Source organism: Balaenoptera borealis, assembly GCF_965194805.1.
Source record: "Balaenoptera borealis genome assembly, chromosome: 7".
Classification (NCBI taxonomy): Eukaryota; Metazoa; Chordata; class Mammalia; order Artiodactyla; family Balaenopteridae; genus Balaenoptera; species Balaenoptera borealis.
In genome coordinates, this window is record NC_138864.1 from 78537708 (window position 1) to 78559569 (window position 21862).

The following is a 21862-nucleotide window of genomic DNA, read 5'->3' on the forward strand; positions in this document are numbered from 1 at the left end:
GTCTTCTTAATTTTTTTCTTATCTAGATTTAGTAGAAACTCATTCCTCTGTTTAAATTACATTTGGTCTTTTGACATTTTTCTTTGTTTCATAACAGTTATAATTTCTTCTGTATCAGTTTATTTCATATGACTTAAAATTTCTTCTTCAGAGGTGTTTCTTTAAAATGTTGCTAATGTATATCCCCTCTCTTCTACTTAAACTTATTTCAACCTTGTGAATTGCCTGGAAAAATATATTTAAATGTAAAAATGCATTTTTAAAATTAGAAAATGTATCATTTAGAAGATGACATACAAAAACCAAGATTGTTAGATAGCTCATTAACAATTTTACATTGATACATGTGAAATGATATTTTTGTTTAAATAAAATATAATTTAAAAATAAAAAAAATTAGAAGATGTGTTAGAACTCTGAAGGATCCACTCCGTATGGTAGAAATAACATCTAAAGTATTATAGGGATAAGTTAAAGTTTGATACTATTTCCGCTTGAAATTTGGATTTTTCGTCACTTACAGAACTGAATCTTAAAATGTTAAGTGTGAGATTTGTCATCTTGCATGTTTTCATTTATAAACTAAATCTTTATAGTTATGCTCTACCTGTCTTCAAAATCAGACAGCAACCATTTATCAGAAAAACAACACTTAAAAGATAGAGACTGCTTAGTGTTCATTCTAAGTTTGAATTTAAAACTCCGCTTTACTCCCACTATTAAAGGATAATTAGGACTACGTATTTCCTGTGACAGTATGATTCATGGTTTATTTTCTGTGGAAAAGGTTGTGAGATTAAAAAAAACAGATCAGCTTAAGGTATGGAGACATAAGGGGATCATTCCGCTAATGAGATCATATGGTCCTTCAAGGCTCAGTTCAAGAGTTGCCTTTCCTGAATTGCCTTTTTCTGCTGAATTTTCAAAACTGGAAAATGATAGCTTTAGGATTATCATTTGGGGTTCTCAAAATGATTTTCATTATTTTTTAATGACAATCCATATAACGATTACGTTCCTATTTTTTATTTTTATTATGCTTAATCATTTAATAAAGCATAAATGGTATCATTTAGAGTTTGAGTCTAGACTAGAAAGTCATTAGGAAATTCTGTCAGGTAGGAAATATAATACATTTTTTAAATTGGCCTATTCAGTTTTTTCATGGTTTAGTTATAAAAATGAGTTTTCCATTACTTTTAGGGTAGGAATAGAGGCCAAGATTTATTGCATGATAACATTTACTCTGAAATCTATATATTACCTCTCATTGAAAGATTTGGTTGCAATGAATCAAACCTTCAAGTAATATCTTTTAAAACTTTCTTTATAAAAAGGAAACAAATCAAGAAGAAAACCATGGTCTGGAGCAAAACAGTGTGTGTTATTATTTTAATATACTGTTGTCTTTTCAGGCTCACGAGAGGCTAGAAGATTCAAAACTAGAAGCTGTCAGTGATAATAACTTGGAATTAGTCAACGAAATTCTTGAAGATATCACTCCTCTAATAAATGTGGATGAAAATGTGGCAGAACTGGTTGGTATACTCAAAGAGCCTCACTTCCAGGTAAACTTTCCCTGTTGCTCTTCTTTCCAAGTCCCCTGTATTCCCAAAATATTCTCCTTTAGTAGTTACGTTTCAGTTTAAGATGATGTTTTTTTAAAGATTATTTAGGGCCATATTTTGCAAATTCCAACTTAGATATTTTAATATCCCGTTCTGCTGGGACTACATAAACAGACACACATACTATACAGATGTATAGGGTCTGTCACAGAAATACATCAGAATGGATTTTTCTTTGTGTAATTAAAAAACAACAACAACAACAACAACAGCCCTGTTTCACCATCACACCACATGCTGGGGACGTTTTTCTCCCTGTGATAGTGCATTTTTCTTCCTCACTACCACTGTTTCCCAGCCCTCCTTGTGACCAGCCGTATACATTTTCAGTATTGCTTCTAAGACTGGGGTGCAGTTGATGACCTTGGAACAAAAGAGAACTGTATGATGATAGAAACTATGACATAGCATACTTTCCAAAGGTAAAAAAATAAAAATAAATGCAATTTAAGCATTTGTCTATGTAGGTGAAGAGTTAATCAGTTTACCAAAGAAGAATCAGTTTCAGAAGAAAAGGAGGTCGAGAGACTTCTTATAAACCTGTAATTAAGACAGTGTGGTATTGGGGCAGTATTAGAAAAATAGAAACCCCAGAAATACATCCACAGACAAATGGCAACTTGATTTATGACCGAGATACTACATTTTAGTGGAGAAAGAATGGACTGTTCAATAAATGGGCCTGGGATAAAGTGTCACCTGCTTGCCATTGCAAATCTTAGCATTAAAAATCAAATGGTAACACCCCTTTGCTTTTTCTCAGAGACTTTCTGTGACTCTCTAACAATGTTACTGCAAAAATTATGTACGTTTATAGTGAGATGGTTCCTACGTAAATCTGTATCTTAGGTACAAAAAATACAAACACATGTCAAAGACACCTTTGTGAAGAGGCCAGTTAGTTGAGGCCTTATAAGGCATACTACGTTATTTGGACTTTATCCTGAGGACATTGGGAAACTTTGGCTCGGGATTGCGGGGGTGGGTGGGTGGTGGTGGTTATTAAACAGGGAGAGGTCAGATTGTGGAGCCAGATGGTTTTGTACCAAGGCAAGAAGTTGTGACGGCAGTACAGATAGTGGGAAATGTGAGGATTTTCAAGTTCTAAGCAGCAAAATCAATAGGGCTTAGTGAGTGGTTACATGTAACAGCTGCAGAAGAGAAATGTGGGAAGTTGATAAGGACAGGATTTCTGACAGACAGTTGATGGCATCCACTCTAGGAGAACTGTTTTGGACATGTTAATGTTAAGGTAACTGGCCATATTAAGTTTGCAGTACCTTAGAAGCATCTGGTAGAGCTTTTCAAGCATGCTGTATTTTTTATATAAGTATATAAAATTTAATGCATAAATTTATATAAAGTTTAATAAATACGTAAAATTATGAAATGGCAACAAGTAAAAATTAAGACATTGCATTTTTACTCCCCAATCCACTACTGTACTACCATAGTGCATATTCCTCCATACTTTTTCTAGGCATAAATGTACATACATATTTTTTTCCTTTACTGATTGCGATCATTTTGCACACGTTTTTTGTAACTTACCCTTTTTTTCAGTTGTTGATTTCCACTTTTTCATTTCAGTGGACCTCTGTCTCATGTAATACACATTCTATATTCACATATCTCCATTTCCCCCAAAATATTTTTTATAGCTGCTTTGTGCATATGAGTTTTCAACCTAGGTCCATGTGTGGCATCTGGGTGGACCATCCCTTTCTCCCTTGATTATGATGTTGACCCATGGAAGAGACCAGGCCATTGTCCTGCAGAATCCACTCCCTGGATTTATCTGGTTGCTTTCCTGCTGTGTTGTTTAGTTATCCCTTCTATTTCTTATAAACAGAAGTTTTACCTAAAAGATGATTCAAATTAATTATTTGGAACTAGAATGCATCTTAGTGATACAACATAAATTAATCTGCATCAGACAACGTATAATACCTGGTTGGTCCATCACTCCTGATGCTGAGATTAGTCCTTGATTAAGGGCAATGACAGCCTGATCCTACCCTTGAAAGCCTTTCCACTAGGAAGTAATCTAGTACGTTATTATTCTAGCATTATACAAATGCTGTTTCCTTTCAACCATTTACCTACTGACGAACATAAATTAATAATCCTTGCCTGAATCAATATTTTCATTAGAGGTTGCAAAATGAGGTTTTCAAATTCTCTCATTCTACATTTATTGGCTGGTGTTCTTATATAAAGTAGAGCTTTTCCTCATCAACTGAGCTGTTTAGTTAACCTGTAATGCATTTCCTACTGAAAAGTTAGGGAAATGCTAGATTCTTTGCTTTACCAACTTTCAAAGTAAAGAATTGTTTAAAATAGCAATCTCAAATGGTAACAAAGGAGGTTTTTTCAGTCCTGTTTTTTAAATAGCATTGTGGACTTATGGAGTTTTCATTAATTCAGTATGTTTCAATCCTCTACAATCCTTAGTTTTGTTTTGTTTTGATTTGTCAAATTATCATGACTTTGGCCAGTTGTGGGCAGATTTTTAGTATATGAATCTGAAGCTCAGGAGAGTTCTGAACCAAGGGAGTTCTCAGTGTATAAGCAGTGGTTCAAGTCACAGGAGTAGATAATATTGCCTAAGAAGAGTATATACGGTAAAAGCTAAGCAGCCCAGGTTAGTGATTTGAGTAACTTCCAGCATTTATAGGAATAATACTTATATATGGATTTGTGAATATTTTTCTTCAGTCTCTTATACTATTTTCATGAAATGACCAAAAATTACCAATTAAACCCGTATACTGATTGCTTCTGTTCTGAACCTGTTGACATTTTCCCCCTTTTATTTTGATCTTTTTTTTTGTTTGAATTTGCACTCCCACCATTCAAAAAAATTTTTTTAATTTAGGTGTAAGTTAAGTATACACAATTACAGTATAAATGAAAAATAAATATAACCCCCCAAGTTATAAGAAATTCCTAGAAAGCTAGATCAAAGTCATCCATGAAGATAGCACATATACAGTAAATGTAGAAGGTAAAAGTGTATTATATTCAGGACCATTACTGGCTCTTTTTTCCCCCCAAAAATATAAATTTTATACCTTTATTAGTAATATGAAATTTCCTATCACTGATATAAGATGCTAATTTTTATTCACTGGATATCTTTTTAACAGACATTTTGTACATGTGAAAAATATGTGGTGTTGCTAACAACAGGCTTAGGATAAAACTTACGGTCCTTGCCATTTGAATTTGTATGATAACTAATAAATAGGAATTGATAAATATTGAGTGATGGTGATGACAGTGGTGGCAATGAAATTCAGTGCCTCTATTGCATCACACTTGGACATCTAGGTTCAGTTTCCGTTAAACATAAGGCTTTAAAAAAAAGTTACAAAACTCTATCAGTCTCTTCAGATCTTTTAAAACAAGGAATACAATATTGTTTGATAATAAGTAAAATGATACATGCTTATATGTCATAAAAAGATTCTGTATATACTTGATTTAACTCATATTTGGGAATTTAATAATTGTGCCTTTCGTGAAATTTTTAGTACTCTACTGGGATAATGAACTAAGTTATTTTTAATAACTTATTCCATCTGTATTCCATCTGTAATTAATAACCACAGGCTGTTTTGAATCCTTCTAGTCACTCTTGGAGGCCCATGATATTGTGGCATCGAAGTGTTATGAGTCACCTCCATCAAGCCCAGAAATGAATAATTCTTCTATCAATAATCAGTTATTACCAGTAGATGCCATTCGTATTCTTGGTATTCACAAAAGAGCTGGGGAACCACTGGTGAGTTGATAAGTCAGTGCCCTCTTAAATCTGAAATCTGACATACTTGTGGCTGAGTCACTACTCTATCTCATTCTTTCTCTCTTCCATAATTAGTATCATTATGAAAACTTTATTCATGTTTGTTTTATCAGTCTTTTTTGACCTGTGTATAAAATACACAGCTGTTGTCTCTCAACTTGATTTAGCATGCAAAATTAAACCAAAATTAAAAGTTAAACTGAAGTAGAGGCGAGAAGAAGTTTGCCGATGAGTAGCAAAAATTTCAAAAGATAACTATTTTTTTCCTATACCCTTTGAAGAAGTAAACTCAGGTTGCTTGCTAATTGTAGTATCAAAACACAGAAGAAGGTTGTTATGAAAAATTCAAGTGACTATACTATACTCCAATAAAAATTAATTAACAAAAATTGAAAACATTGATAGGACGCTATAAGTAATGAAGTTGACAAGTTCCTGCTGACATGATTATTTCTGGGCTCTGACTATAAGAACAGTGAAGTGGAAAAATGAGAAAAGCCGGGAAGAAGGCCATCAGAATGCACAAATACGTTTTCTTGCTCCTTCAAGCTTCCTTTTATCCTGTGGAATGCAACCTAAGATATGTTTCATTTTCAAAGTTACCCTTACCATGGAAGTCCTTTTTTAAGGGATGGTATATGTCAGCGGTCCCCACCCTTTTTGGCACCAGGGACTGGTTTTGTGGAAGACAGTGTTTCCATGGGGTTGGGGGGGATGGTTCAGGCGCTAATGTGAGCGATGGAGAGCGGCAGATGAAACTTTGCTCCCTCACCCGCCACTCACCTCCTGCTGAGCGGCCCGGTTCCTAACAGGCCATGGACCCCTGGTATATGTTGTCACAGTTGCATGTGGTTTAATGAGATTGGAGTATTGAGTCAGGAGAGAACATGGGAAAAGTAGGAATGATTCACTTACTTACTTTTGGAATTATTTTCTTATACATACATGTTCATGACTATTTAAGATTTCTTCCTAACAACCTAAAATCAATAATTCCATTCCTTATTTCCTTTAGGGTGTAACATTTAGGGTTGAAAATAATGATCTGGTAATTGCCCGAATTCTTCATGGAGGGATGATAGATCGACAGGGTCTGCTTCATGTGGGAGATATCATTAAAGAAGTCAATGGCCATGAGGTTGGAAACAATCCAAAGGAATTACAAGAATTACTGAAAAATATTAGTGGAAGTGTCACCCTGAAAATTTTACCAAGCTATAGAGATACCATTATTCCTCAACAGGTTAGTAATAAAATTCTTGCTAATATTAAGAATGCTTTTATTTCTTTAATCACACTGTAGGGTAGAGCCACCAGTTGCTACTTTTTTGCTAAAGAGAAGAGAAGAGAAAAAACTATCTGGTTTAATTGTTCTAAAGTGCCTTATTTCGTCATGGGTGAATTTTTGGATTTTTAAACAATATCATCTTACTATTCAAAAGGAATTAGGAAAGAAATCTCTTTGTGAACACCATGAACCCTAGCATTTCAGTAACATACAGCTAGGTATGAGAAAAACCATAAAGCCTTTTAGTCATTAATCTAGCAAACATTTTTGACACCTGTTATATTCCAGGCTGTGTGAGAAAATAAGCATGTACTCCTGATCACCTCTAGCTTAGTGTTCCTGGGATGGGCTAAATAGAGAATGAGGCCAGAGAGAGAGGATGGGTCCAAAATGAAAAGAATCTTGAACACCTGATTTGTACGCATTTGATCTACATTTTGTAACTAATTTTTAGGTAAAATAGATTATTAAGCAGAGGAATGTTTTAAAGACAGTGATCATCTAACCTCACTATGTTGAGTGAATTTCAAAAAGGAGAGAGATGAGATCGTGTAGTCAGGAAGCAGATTTTTGAAGGTGTGGGGTGATTTGTGAAAGGCAACTCTAATGGAAGGCTGTGACGACTGCTTTGGTTCAGATACCTGTGCCACCGCTTACTAGATTATGCTCTCTGTGCTTTGTTTTCTCGTCTATATAGTTGGGATATTTCTTTTCTTAAAAGATTGTTGTAAGGATCAAATGAGTTAATTCACATTAAGCTCTCACAGCAGCACCTGGCACATCCTGAGTGCTCAGCAAGTAGCTGCTGCTATTGTTGTGATGGTGGCGATGAGGTGGTGGTGGTGTGATTGTAAAGAAATGGTAAAGAAGGAAAAAGTAATAAAGTGATGGTAAAGGAGCAGTTGACAATTATGGTAATAAGCATGTTGGAACTGAGGAGAGGGTTTTTGAATCTAGGTACTGAGGACATAGGAAATATCTATCAATGTTTTAGATGCCTTTAATTATTCAGGTTTATTCCATAAATTTATTGTTTCATGTGTGAGTAAAATTATAGGTCTTTTACATAAGATACTGCCAGTATATTTTATTTTAATATTGATAATATAATTTAAAATACTAGTTTATATTTCTATACAATTCTTTGAAATAATGTGTGTTGAATACCTGCTTTATATTCTTTGGAGGATAAGCATAGTCAGTCATGAATTTTAGTATGTAAATTGGATTTCTGAAAATACAGAGGCTTATAGTGAACTTTGGTTCAAATGAAGGGTAGAGACCTTGTCTTCAAGGAAAAGAATCATGAAAGAACTGGTGTTAGAAATTAGACATTTTAAATAACTAGTACCTCTCAGACTACCTTTTTTCCTCCGTTGACACCTGAGTAGATTGGAAAAGTAGAACTTAAGATTTATGTATTTATTTTTAAATTATATGTTAGTTGTGATAGTTAGAAACATTTTTTTTTTCCCCTGTGGTTCACACTTCAGAATTCCTACCAGCTCACCATGGCTATGATGGACTTTTATGGGAAGAAGTAATTTTTGTGATATTAGTAGCTAGGGCTTTGGCCCAAATTCCTTTGTAGATTCTGCACCTGGTGAATGGTCTGAATGATGTGAAATGCAAGGGTATTTAACCCTATCTTAGGCATACATTTTTGTCCGTCCTGTGCCTTCTCAAACGCTGCTTTTTATGTAGCCTTCAGAACTGGGAGAGGGCATTGAAATGGGGAAGGAGAGGCCTTCCATCCAAGCCTGAGGCAGTCTCAGACCTATCTTACCATAAAAAAGAAGACTCTAACCTGAAGCCTTCCAACAGGAGAGAGAAAACACAGCCCAACTGGGACATTTTTAAAGTGAGAGGGGGAATGATTACCAATTATGCTGGAATACGACTGTCCTGGGCACACTGTGGTCCTCTTACTAAGAGAGACTAATGGGAATCAAGAGCTTTCAGCCTTTCCAGCTCTGCCCCTCTTTCACTCACTGGAAGCTCCACCATGTAGTCCTGTTGGGCCTGTCTTAACTCTTTCTCTTATTGCCGTGAGAGCAGATGGAAGCCAGGAGGTCTGCATTACCAGGGTGCTGTTTTTCAAAGCATGGTCAGTGGATCATCTTTATCAGTAACATTTGAGGTGCTTACTAAAAATCCAAAATCTTTCATGAGACCTAAGAATCTATATTTTTAATTTGAAGACCAGGATGGGTTAGAAGTTGCAGCTAATTCTGAAGTTCTCCAACTTACATGTATGTTGGGTTTCCAAAGGCTGTTTAAAATTCCATTTCTTTATTTAAGGCCAAACTGATGGGAATTCTCTCTTTGAGGCCATTATGACCCAGGTGCAAAAAATGTTATGAAAAGAAATTACAGTTTTATTTCACTCAAGGATATACATGTAAGAATTCTCAGTAATATATTAGCAAATGAAATTTAACAATATATAAAAAAGATACTATAACATGTCCAAGTTGGATTTATCCCATGTATGCTAGGATGGTTTCATGTTAGAAAATCCATATATGTAACCAAACACATTAACAGATTAAAGGAGAAAAATATCAGTAGAGAATTTGATAAAATTCAATACTTATGATTTTTTTTTAAAAGATTAGTAAATTAGGAACAGGAAAGAACCTCCTTAACCTTATTTTTTTTTATTAAAAAACCTAAAACATTATTCTCAATAGTTGACTGTTAGAAGCATTTCTCTTTAAAATCAGGAACTGGAGTCTAAGCTGGTCTGCCTGAGACTACTTGAGTGCCAACCCCAGGCCCCTGTGAAGCCCAGTTTCCACCCTAAGATGAGAAAAACCCACCATAAACCAAGAGAAACTTGCCAAACTTCAGGCATAATTGTGAGGGTAAAAAGGAACCACCCTTAGATGATATATAGATTAACAGATGATATTACAAATATCTGTTATAACAGATGATAAAAAATCTTCAGTTCTCCTTAAAGAAACTAGGAATAAACAGTATCTCTGACTTTTAAAGAGGTAAATATATTTGCAAACCAGGGAGTGATGATCCACCTTAACAGTCCTAACACTCAGAGGTCTCTGGCAGCAAACACTTTCACCATTACCAGCCATGCTGAGACAAAGCCCTTGACAGAAAGGTCACCCCAATCTTAGACCAGCTTGGTGTCAGCAAGTTTTCAAGATCCTGGCATAAGCTGGATGGAAAAGCTCCACTTGCTACTGGGGAGGAGGGTGATCTTGTTCAGAATTTTGATGAGGCTTCCAACAGTGAAGCAAAGGGAATTGACCACTTCTTTAAAAAAAGAAAAATGAAACTTCAAGAATTTTGACTCCTAAAAAATTTTGTTTAGGATATAGTGAAATATCGAAACCTGTAATATTTTAAATTCTGAGGCTCTTGGACACTGCTGCTTTTTAAATTATTGTTTATACAGTTATTTATTTTGCAGTTAATTAAGCCAAAGAAACCAGAACATAAAGTTTTAAAACAAGAATTAATAAAGTCATTGCTTCGTTAAAAAAAATTCAGAACTAGAGAAGGATGTTCATTAGCGGCACTTATGTTCAATATTTTATGGAAAGTTCCATAAGCGCATGAAGACAAAAATAAATTAATTATGGAAGCAAAAGACTTGTAAAGGAGAAAATAAAATATTATTTTCAAATAGTAAGATTTTTTATTTGAAACCCCCCCAACTATAAATTATTAGAAATCATTTAGCAAGATACTTGAAAATAAGATTAATATACAAAAGTCAGTTGCATTTCTATATGCCGTAAGTAAACATCTAGAAATTAACTAGGACATTTACAGTAGAGTCAGAGAATGTCACATTTATGTCTAGGAATAAATCTGACAAAAATATTCGAGACCTCTATGCACAAAAAATTAGTAAGATCTAAGTAAACAGATATATCATGTTCATGGACAGGAAGACAATATTATGAAGATATCAGTTTTCCTTAAATTGACTTGTAGAGTCAGTTAAATTCCAGTGAAAATTTCAATAAGGTTTTTCATGGTATTTGATAAGATGCATAGCCAAGACACTTTTGAGGCAGAAAAGCAGGAAGAGGGGCTTATTATTAATGTGTAGGAATTAAGATACGTGATATTATTGGCTTAGGACTAGACAGAATGAACAGTGGAAGAGAGAGTTCAGAAAGAGACCTACACACATATATTTCTTAGATATCTGACGGAGATGATATGTCTTTCAGTGAGAAAGACTATTCAATGAATGAAACTGGTTATTCACAGGGATAATATATGAAACTCTACATACACAAATCAAGTAAAAGGGGATACGTGGTCAGTAAACATATGAAGAGATATTAAAAATCACAATGTGAGATACCATTTTATAACATTCAGTTGGCAAAAAATGTAACTGTGAATATAGAGTATTTCTTCTACATTGCTGGTGGCAGTGCAAATTGGTATAACCACATTGGGAGGAAAAAGGTTTAGCATTATTAGGGTTGAATGTTTACGTATACTAAGACACGTAATTTCTTAGAGCAATATGTACAGCTAGAAACATGTTAACAAGCATGTCAGTTCCCCAAAAGAGTACATGCACAGAGCATGATACTATCTTTTTTAAGTTTTAAATAACTAGATATATATACTTTTACAGATTACATATAGGTTTAATAAAACTATACCAAAAGGAAAGCAAGGAGTTTGTGGACACAAGATGCAGGATGAGGGTTACCTTCATTGTTGGGGAAGCGAGGGTGGTGGGATGGAATGGAATGTGGGCAGGAGGACCATGTAGGTTTCTAGCCTGTGCTTTGAGTGGCAAGCTCATGGCTTTTATTATATTGTTAAAACTAACAAAATAAAAAAATAAAAGCAGGCCTTGCATGAACTAATGACTCAAGTGTAATGTAAATTAAGAATTATTAGTAGTATGATTTCAGAGCAGCCAGGTTAATAAATTTAAAAAAAAATTTTTTTTTTAACTAACAGAAGCTTAAACTTGTGGCCCACGTATGGTTATTTACCATACAGAAGTGTGAACTGCCCCTGAAAGCTTTTTAAACCAAATATATAATCTAGTTTCCTTGCTGATCTCAAAATATGTTGTTTGTGAGTGTGCATTTGAATAGGCTGAGTTCATACACTTTGAAAATCTTTAGAAAAATAACATTCTCCCTTAATTATCTGTTATTATTGTAGAGAACTTCTTAGCAACTCTGATCACTGCATTCACTACCTTGTCACTTACTCTGATGTGTAAACTCAGGTGGACCTGAAACTATGGCTTGAGACTGAGAGTGTGTACGCAGCTCTTGTACCATGTTCAGCCAGCACATTCCCAAACGAATTACCAGCCTCCTTCTGATTTACGACAAAGGTCATGATTGGAGATGTTTCTCCAGCCTTTCATCCATTTGATGATTTTTCTTCTTCTGCTAATTATTATCCTTTGCATAGGCATGGCATACTCCTGTGCAATATTTTACTTTGTCAGTACTTTGCCTATTTTTAGCTTTACTTTTTAAAGGTATCTTTGAGGTAAAATTTTTATAAATAGCATATACTTAAAGCATACAGTTAATAAATGTGGACATATCTATTATGTACCCATGAAACCCTCAACACAGTTGAGACAGTGAACATATCTATCACCCCCAGAAGTTTTCTTGGGTCCACTGTAATCCTTCCCTCCTGCTCCTTACCCCCAGCCCAACCTTCATGCCAGGCAAGTACTGCTCTTCTTTCTGTCACTATAAATTAGTTTACATTTTCTATATTTTTATATAAATGGATTCATACAACATGAATCCTTTGATTTTGCTTTTTTTTTAATCTGACTTCTTTCACTCAGCTTAATTATTTGGGGATTTATCCATGTTTTTATGTGTATCAGTAGTTGATTCCTTTTTATTAACAAGTAGTATTCCATTGCATGGCTGTACCACAGTTTGATTATCCATTAACTGGCTAATGAACATTTTTGTTGTTTCCAGTTTGGGGCTATTATAAATAAAGATGCTATGGACATTTACATGTAAGTCCCTCAGGTAAATACCTAAGAGTTGAAGTACTGGGTCATTTGGTAGGTATATGTTGAACTTGTAAAGAAATGGCCATACTGTTTTCAAAAGTGGTTGTACTAATTACATTCCCACCAGCACTATAGGAAAGTTGCAATTACTGTACATCTTCACCAGCATTTGGTATGGTCAGTCTTTATAATTTTAGCCATTCTAATAGGTGTGTCATGGTGTCTCATCATGATTTTAATTTGCATTTCCCTAATGACTGCTAATATTGAGCATCTTTTCATGTGCTTATTTGCCATGCTTATGACTACTTTGGTGATGTCTTCAAATCTTTCATCCATTTTTTATTGAGTTGTTTTTTTCCTTATTATTTAGCTTTGGGCGTTCTTTATGTCTTGATACAAGTACTTTACCGAAATTATGATTTACAGAGATTTTCTCCAAGTGAGAAGGGGCTTGTCTTCATTCTCTTAACACTGTAATACAAAGAGCAGACGTTCTTAATTTTGATGAAGTCTAATTTGTCCATTTTTTTTTTTTAGGGATCATGCTTTTGTTCTGTGTGAAAAAATCTTTGTACAACACATGGTTATAAAGATTTTTTCCTATATTTTCTTCTAAAAGTTTTATAGTTGTATACTCTGCATCTGGCTCTGTGATCCATTTACACTGCGTTTTTATATTGGGTATAAGATATGGATCAAAGCGTTGGTTTGGGGTTTTTGTTTTTGCATGTAGGTATCCAGTTTTTCCAGCTTCCGTTGTTAAAAAGACTCTTTCATTAGATTTGGAATTTTTTTGATTGTTATTACTTGGAATATCTTTTCTGTTCCTCTGTTACTCCTGTCCTTTGGTGACACCAGTTATACATGTTAGGCTCCTTGGAGTTGTCCCATAGCTCACTGATACTCTTTTCATTTATTCAGTCTTGTTTTCTCCCACTTTTTCATGTCGGACAGCTTCTATTGCTTTGTCTTCAAATTTATTTATTTTTTCTAAAATGTCTAATCTGTTTATCATATCCAGTGTACTCTTCATCTCAGATATTTTTGTTTTCATCTCTAGAAATTTGAATGGAATCTTTTTATATCTGCCGTGTTTCTACCTAACATGCCGAATCCTTCCTCCAGCTTCCTGAACATATGACTACAATATGTAAAGTTAAAAATAACTATTTTAATGTCCTTGCCTACTAAATCAGTCCCATTTGTCATTTCCGGGTCACTTTTTTTTTTTTTTTTAACATCTTTATTGGAGTATAATTGCTTTACAATGGTGTGTTAGTTTCTGCTTTATAACAAAGTGAATCAGTTATACATATACATATGTTCCCATATCTCTTCCCTCTTGCATCTCCCTCCCTCCCACCCTCCCTATCCCACCCCTCTAGGTGGTCACAGAGCACAGAGCTGATCTCCCTGTGCTATGTGGTTGCTTCCCACTAGCTATCTATTTTACGTTTGGTAGTGTATATATGTCCATGCCACTCTCTCACTTAGTCACATCTTACCCTTCCCCCTCCCCATATCCTCAAGTCCATTCTCTAGTAGGTCTGTGTCTTTATTCCCATCTTGCCACTAGGTTCTTCATGACCTTTTTTTTTTTTTTCTTAGATTCCATATATATGTGTTAGCATACTGTATTTGTTTTTCTCTTTCTGACTTACTTCACTCTGTATGACAGACTCTAACTCCATCCACCTCACTACAAATACCTCCATTTCATTTCTTTTTATGGCTGAGTAATATTCCATTGTATATATGTGCCACATCTTCTTTATCCATTCATCCAATGATGGACACTTAGGTTGCTTCCATGTCCTGGCTATTGTAAATAGAGCTGCAATGAACATTTTGGTACATGACTCTTTTTGAATTATGGTTTTCTCAGGGTATCTGCCCAGTAGTGGGATTGCTGGGTCGTATGGTAGTTCTATTTTTAGTTTTTTAAGGAACCTCCATACTGTTCTCCATAGTGCCTGTACCGGGTCACTCTTAATTGGTTCATTTTTCTCCATATTTTAGGTTGTATTTTCCTGCTTATTTGCATGCCTGGTTATTTTTGATTGGCTGCCAGATATGAATTTTACCTTGCTGAGTGCTGGATATTTTTGTATTCTTAGAAATATTCTCAGGTTTTGTTCTAGGATAGTTACATTATGTGGGAGCAGTTAGATCCTTTCAGATTGTGCTTTTTTAAGCTTTGTTAGGTGCAACCAGAGTAGGATTAAGTCTAGGGCAGAACCCTTCCGAATACTGAATGCTTCATGAATTATGAGGTTTTTCCACTCACACTGGTGATAACAGGAACTATTTCTGACCCTGCATGACCTCCTGATATTGTTCCCCATAATGCTGATTCTTTACCTGATAGTACTCATGACGTGCACTGATGAGTATTCAGCTGAACGCTGGAGGGAGTCCTCTAGTTCTTGAGCCCTTTCTCTGTGTAACTCTTTCCTCACTGTCACTCTGTTCTGTGCACTGTAACCCCCTTGATCTCCCTGTCTCTCAGCTCATCTCCTCAACTTGGAGACCACCAGGCTCTACCTAGAGTCCCCCTTCCTGGGTTACAACCTGGAAACTTTTTCTGTGCAGTTAATTGGGGCAATTGTATAGTTCATCTTGTTTATTTCCAGTTTTTAGGGATCACTGTCTTTGTTGTCTGATGTCTTGACAAACATTTCATATGTTTTGTCCAGTATTTTAGTTGTTTGAGGTTAGAGGGTGGGTCCTTGTTACTTGTCTTAGTCAGAAGTGGGAGTCATTTTATCTCTACTTTCATTACCATAAGAATTTAATTTTTGAATAGGTGAATCATTCCCATGGTTCTAGAAGTCAAGAAATAGGAATATGTATTCAGCTGAAATCTCCCTTCTAATCTACTACCAGTCTAGTCCTCACTCCCTGTTGTTAAACAGTTAAGATTGCTTCCAATCTTTTGTGATTAGGACATATTCAATAGTTAATAGTCTTCTACGTAAGTCATTTTGCATATATCTGAGTAACACTGCTGTTGAACACATTCCCAGAGGTGGATTACTAGGTCAGAGGTTTTTTTGCATTTATAATTTTGATAGCTTTGCTGCATTGTCCTCCCAAGGGATTAAACCAGTTCTTCCACCAACCTGTTAGGACTATGGGCCAGTAGGCATTTTCCTATCTACAGAATGTTATCAAATATTTGGATTCCTGCTAATGTGACAGGAAGGAAATGTTATTATAATATAGTTTTAATTTGTATTTCTACTCTGAATGAGGTTAACATCTCCTCCTGTGTTTAAAAGCCAGTACTTTCTTTTTTCTCTTCCTTCTACTTTAGATTGTTGGTTATTCAGTTCTGTTAGAGATAAGAATATGAGATTGAAATATATTAGCAGGTTGTATTTAGTAACTTCTTAATAACCAATGAACAGTTAACATCCATAGCCTATTAATGAAACACTTTAAAATGTACTTAATAAAATACAATTATACTAAATCTAGTCAAAACTCTGTGATTTAAAGGTCATTACAAAATGTTTAGATCAAAGGTTGGGTTCATTGATTTTTCAGACAAATTTTCAAAGTTCAGAGTAAAACTAGTTTAATCTGAGTTTTTGAGCTTGAGAGTAATGTTCCAAAACTAATTTGGTTAATGAAAAAATAAAATTGCTTCTTCCAGAAATCTTTTACATTGGAGAGATGTGGTTTGTTTGACAAATAATGACATTTCCAGAACAATTTGATGAGAGTAGGGAAATGAATATTTGAAACTTGGACTAACTCAGAAAGTCTGAGCCTTTTGTTACAAAATATATTCTGTCCCACAGATAAGAATAATAAACACATTCATGGTTAGATGACAGGATCCTCTTACTATTACTTCAGTGCAGCTTTCTTGAAAAGTAAGGAGTATCCAAGTATTTTTACAACTTTGCATATCCATCCTTCTTCTCTGCCTCATCTCAAACACCTCTTTTGCTTCTATCATTTTCAGGTGTTATAGCCTATGGACAATTAATTAGGGAAGTAGTTGGTTTACCAAATGAGTGAAGTAAAAATGAGCCAGTAGTTTGTATTTTGTTAATTTATTATCAGTTTAAAGTCTGGCTTTATTTATGCATGAAAAATGTATTTTTAGCGTTGCGTCAGTATGGAGAGGCGTCCATCACACGTCCGTCAGGTATGATGTCATTCCAGGACATTCTCTGCTACTCTGTTTTTCTGTCTTATCAGCCAGCTACATTTACCTTAATTACACTTAATCATTTTGGGTTTTTTCCATTGCCAAAACATTGAGCTGCATGCCATTTTCAAGTTAGCCAATTGTCACATTTTAGCGATCTTAATATTGTTTGTATGCTTGCCTTTGAGATATTTCTAAAATTGTATATCAGGAAAAAATTATTGGCTTACTGATTTTTTTTAAGCATTAATATTTAGCCTTTCAAAAGTTATTGAAAATATTCTGGATGCTTTGTATCAAAATCATCTAATTGTAAGTAACTAAAATTTTGTCATGTTCCCAAATTAAGTTATTTTTAAATTAATGTGCATCCATCACATTACATTTTAGTACACTAATAATGTAATATATCTGCTTGTGTTATTTGAATATCTTGTTTGGTTATATTTATAGAAGTATGATAAATAGAAAAATAACATTGTTATTTTGACTAATTATGTGCTTTCCTGCTTGCTAGTTTACCTGCTGATAAATACTAAGTCAGTTCCTTAGCAGATAAAATTTGAATTTCTATAAATATGCCTGAAAAAAGTCTATTAAAGTAATTGCTCTGAACTTGCCATCAAATACTGAAAATGCTTAACTTAATTAGAATTCAAATTAAAATTAATAAACTAAATATTTTGGATATTGGAGATCATAACTAATAGTTGTAATTGACATACTTTTATTAATAAAACAGATTTAAAGGAAATTTGTGTGGTTAAATGAATTTAAATTGGAAAATAGTTTCAAGGCTTTTTCAGTATTTGTCTTACAATTAATTTAATGCTGATCATTTACATCAAAGCAAGATGATTCCAGAAAAGTATTTTCCACACTAATTTTGGCTAGTGTGAATCTGTGTGATTAAAAATATATGTCATTACCAGGGATGAAAGTGGGTTGTATTTTGTTGTTTTTTAAGTTTAATAAATATATTGCAGGTCTGATTTTAATATGAACTTTTAGTATTTAATTTTTGCTTCAGGAAACTTTTAAGAAGTCAATCCTATTATATCTGTAATACATGCCTTAAATCAGCTGCATATATTAATTCAGGATGTTAATTAGAAAGTAGCATTTACTTGCATAAAAATTACGCAGTGTTGGTTGGAAAATCACATGAAAAGATTGGGAGAAAGTGTAAGAATGGTGGAAGAAAACAATTGTCAAACTCCGTTGATTTACAATTAGAAGTTAAAAATAGAAACAAAAATTTAATGTAGTACTAATGTTTATTTCTTATTTTCTTCTCTGATACCAAATTATTAATGTTCTAATAATTTTATACTTATTTAAGGAAAACAAGTTCCTTAGTTGAAGTACTAAATACATTGTCAGTTACAATTAAATCACAGTGCTTTGAAAAAGATTTCAGAAATCCTGTGACAAATGATACATCTCTAGTATTTTTAATTGTGCTGTGTTTTAGGTATTTGTGAAATGTCATTTTGATTATAATCCATACAATGATAACCTGATACCCTGCAAAGAAGCAGGATTGAAGTTTTCAAAAGGAGAAATTCTTCAGATTGTAAACAGAGAAGACCCAAACTGGTGGCAGGTTAGTATGCTTCTCAAAATTTCTTCAACTGCCTTTTTATTTTTAATCTTAGATCTGGCCAATATCTGAATATTCAGGAAGAAGGTATTAGCATTTGTTCCAATGATTTTTCCTGCATGAACAGCTCCTGCTTCATGGCTGCTAATTTTGTGGACAGAAGACCAAATTGAGAGGGAATTTGTGAGTAGATGTTAATAAATGCAGAATTAACTAGCCTGTGGTGCTCTTCCTTTGGTTTAGAGACTAGACCAGTCAGTTCTTCCACATGTGATTGCAGTAAAATATAGTATTGGGTAGGAACAACTCACTTGGGGGTCATCCCTTTTTAGTGTTTGTTCCTTTTAACTAGGAGTCTTTTACTGTATAGGTAGAGTAGTCTTCCTCTTGTCTCCTCTATGTATACATTCATGACAAATAAAACGTAATTTCTTAAGGTCTTAAATCCATTTGCCCACCTCTTCTCAGTAATTGAGAAATGAAGGCTTGCTTTATCATCCGTGTTGTTTGGTCTTGGATTGAAATCTGTGTGTATGGAAAGGGATGTGTGTTATCAACTGTCTTTCCCCCATCCATTTTCCAGAAGATGTGTGATGGTCTTCCTTTTCCTTTCCACTAGTACAGTTTTCAGAAAACTCTAGCATAAGTAATAAGTCTGGTTTTGTAATTGTTTACACTGACTAGCAACCACAGTATTCAGAACTGGAGAAACAAAGTCTAAAATCTCTTAAACTGTAAAAGCAAAAGAGAGTCTCATTAAGGAACAAAGTGTGAAAGAAAAGGACCTGGTACCTAGCACTAAATTCTGAATTAAATGGAGATATTAGTAACTCACATTAGCTCTAATAAGTTATACTGACTTCTAAGGGGGAATGAATTACAAGAATAAGAATAGTCTTGCTAATATGTCCTTAAATTTAAATTAAGACATTATGATGTATAAGGGCACAGTGTGGTGAGAGAACTAAGAAATGAGTAAATTAAATGGAATCCATGATTTCAAGAGGTTTCCACTGAATTTCTTAGAACTCATCTAAAAAAATCTGCTTTCTGTGACAGTGTCCTTTTTTAAACTTTCCCAGTTTTCTCTTTTTTCCCTTCTCTGTGAATGCCATCTCTTAGTTTTCTCTTCTAACCCTGTCACTATTATCTATCTCTATCTCTTCCTGCATGTTTGTCATCTATTACTCGAATTGTATTTTTCAGGATTTTAATTGCTAAAAATGATACTGGATTTTTCTGTGCTAGCTGTAAGGATAAAGTCACTAATGTTGTGGGATAAGCCGTTAGTAGCCAGTTCTCCAGCCACTATTTTGAAATAGCACTTCTTTGGGTTTCATTTTAAAAGTTAGTTTGACAGTAGGTGAGGTTTTACCTATTTTAAACTTACTTCCCCTCAGGATATTCAGATTCCTGGTAGCATGAACTAAACTCTCCACTCTGTTCTCCCAGTGCTGTCTCTCTTTTTTTTTTTTTTCCCATTGATTTGGCCTCAGGAAATACCAACGTAGTAGAATTATTGGATAACAAACACCTAACTAGGTGCCAACACATAACAGCATTTATTCCTTTCCACTCTCACTAGTTTAGTATTATAAATAAAAAGTTTTAGTAATTTAAAGAGCCTGTACACCTTTGTATTTCGGTCTAAAAATTCACTACCAAATAGCACACTGGTTAGGTACCCACTGATTCCTCAGTACTAAAGTGTTTCAATATCCTGACAATGCCATGGATTTAAATATCAAGGTCAGTTTCTTAAGATCAAATGTGATTTTATTTTTTAACTGACTATTGCTTGTCCTACTTATTAGAATGTGGTCTCAAGTTTTGATCACTGAGATATACAATTCATTAATTTGATTCTAGGCTAGCCATGTAAAAGAGGGAGGAAGCGCTGGTCTCATTCCAAGCCAGTTCCTGGAAGAGAAGAGAAAGGCATTTGTTAGAAGAGACTGGGACAATTCAGGTGATGAACTCGATACAATAAGTAACAAGTAGTCCTTTGTGGCCACCTTTCTTTGCCTCTTTCATCTGAATTAGCTGATGAATTTATTTAAAATATATCTAGAATTAATCCCTCTCATCTGCTTTAGTGTACTGCTCTCAAAAGTAAACTTTTTGTTCCCTTTCTGCCACCTGCTGGTATTGTATCAGAATTCAGTGGCTCAACTCACCCCTGCCTGCTTCTGCTTTGTAGGATGCAACACTGGGAAGATAATTCTCCCACCCCTATAGAACACCACAGGGCAATGTAGATAGTCTGACATATTGTTTAAGTTATATTTGCCTTGTCATCCTTCAGGACCTTTTTGTGGAACCATAAGTAGCAAAAAAAAGAAAAAGATGATGTATCTCACAACCAGAAATGCAGGTATGTTTTTTTTGTTTGTTTTGTTTTTATTTTTTTTGTTTTTAAACTGTTCTTTTTTTTTTTTTTTTTTTGGCTGTGTTGGGTCTTCGTTTCTGTGTGAGGGCTTTCTCTAGTTGTGGCGCGCGGGGGCCACTCTTCATTGCAGTGCGCAGGCCTCTCACTGTCGTGCCCTCTCTTGTTGCGGAGCACAGGCTCCAGACACACAGGCTCAGTAGTTGTGGCTCACGGGCCCAGTTGCTCCGTGGCATGTGGGATCTTCCCAGACCAGGGCTCGACCCTGTGTCCCCTGTGTTGGCAGGCAGATTCTCAACAACTGCGCCACCAGGGAAGCCCCGCAGGTATGTTTTAAATACTTTTTTGAGAAATCCAAGTGAAGTATGAAATAGCTTTATATCATTACTCAAAGTGGCATACACTCTAAATGTATAATTTTAAATGAATTAATTCAGATTAGTACCCAACTGCAAGGGACTGCCATGTGAACACTTGGTACAATAATATACAGGCATTATTTAAATCCTGATATATATACTTGCACTATCACTAGTGTGCTTTATTTTATACTCATAGTTTATAATAAAATGAATTGGTTAGGATTTATGCTTGTATTAATGAAGGAACAATGTGACAATTAAAACTATTCAAGAACTTTGATAGAAACTTGTGTCATTTCTACAGAACAGAATGCCTTTATAAAGATAATAAAAGAGTTACGATTAAGGGCAACCATATTCTGCCATAACATTGTCCATGATACTTTTGGAAAAATAATACTGGACCAAACAAATCTTAGCCTGATCTAGTAGGATTCTTTCTTAAATCTTTCAGACTTAAAGAAAGATAAATATGACACCTACCACAGTTAATTCTTTTCAGTTATAAAGGCTGCTGATAAGAGTGAAATGCAGCTCTTAGAATCAGAAGGCTCTGGAGGCTTACTCAAAAGAATTGATAACTTTAAAGTGCTTTCTTGACTTCAGAGCTACCTCTAT

The 21862-nt window shown here is 34.6% G+C and overlaps 1 protein-coding gene across 7 annotated transcripts in view; it reads left to right on the plus strand.

Moving 5' to 3' along the window:
• Positions 1–21862, plus strand: part of PALS2 (protein associated with LIN7 2, MAGUK p55 family member) — a 111445-nt gene that overhangs the window by 74513 nt on the left and 15070 nt on the right. For 6 of the 7 annotated variants that reach the window (XM_082398402.1, XM_082398403.1, XM_082398406.1 and 3 more), the window contains exons 3-9: positions 1416–1568; positions 5263–5415; positions 6452–6679; positions 16849–16890; positions 18368–18499; positions 20366–20465; positions 20802–20870. In XM_082398402.1, coding sequence (XP_082254528.1) covers positions 1416–1568; positions 5263–5415; positions 6452–6679; positions 16849–16890; positions 18368–18499; positions 20366–20465; positions 20802–20870 — 877 coding nt within the window. The remainder of the gene's footprint in view (positions 1–1415; positions 1569–5262; positions 5416–6451; positions 6680–16848; positions 16891–18367; positions 18500–20365; positions 20466–20801; positions 20871–21862) is intronic. The other variant, XM_082398404.1, reaches the window with a different exon arrangement.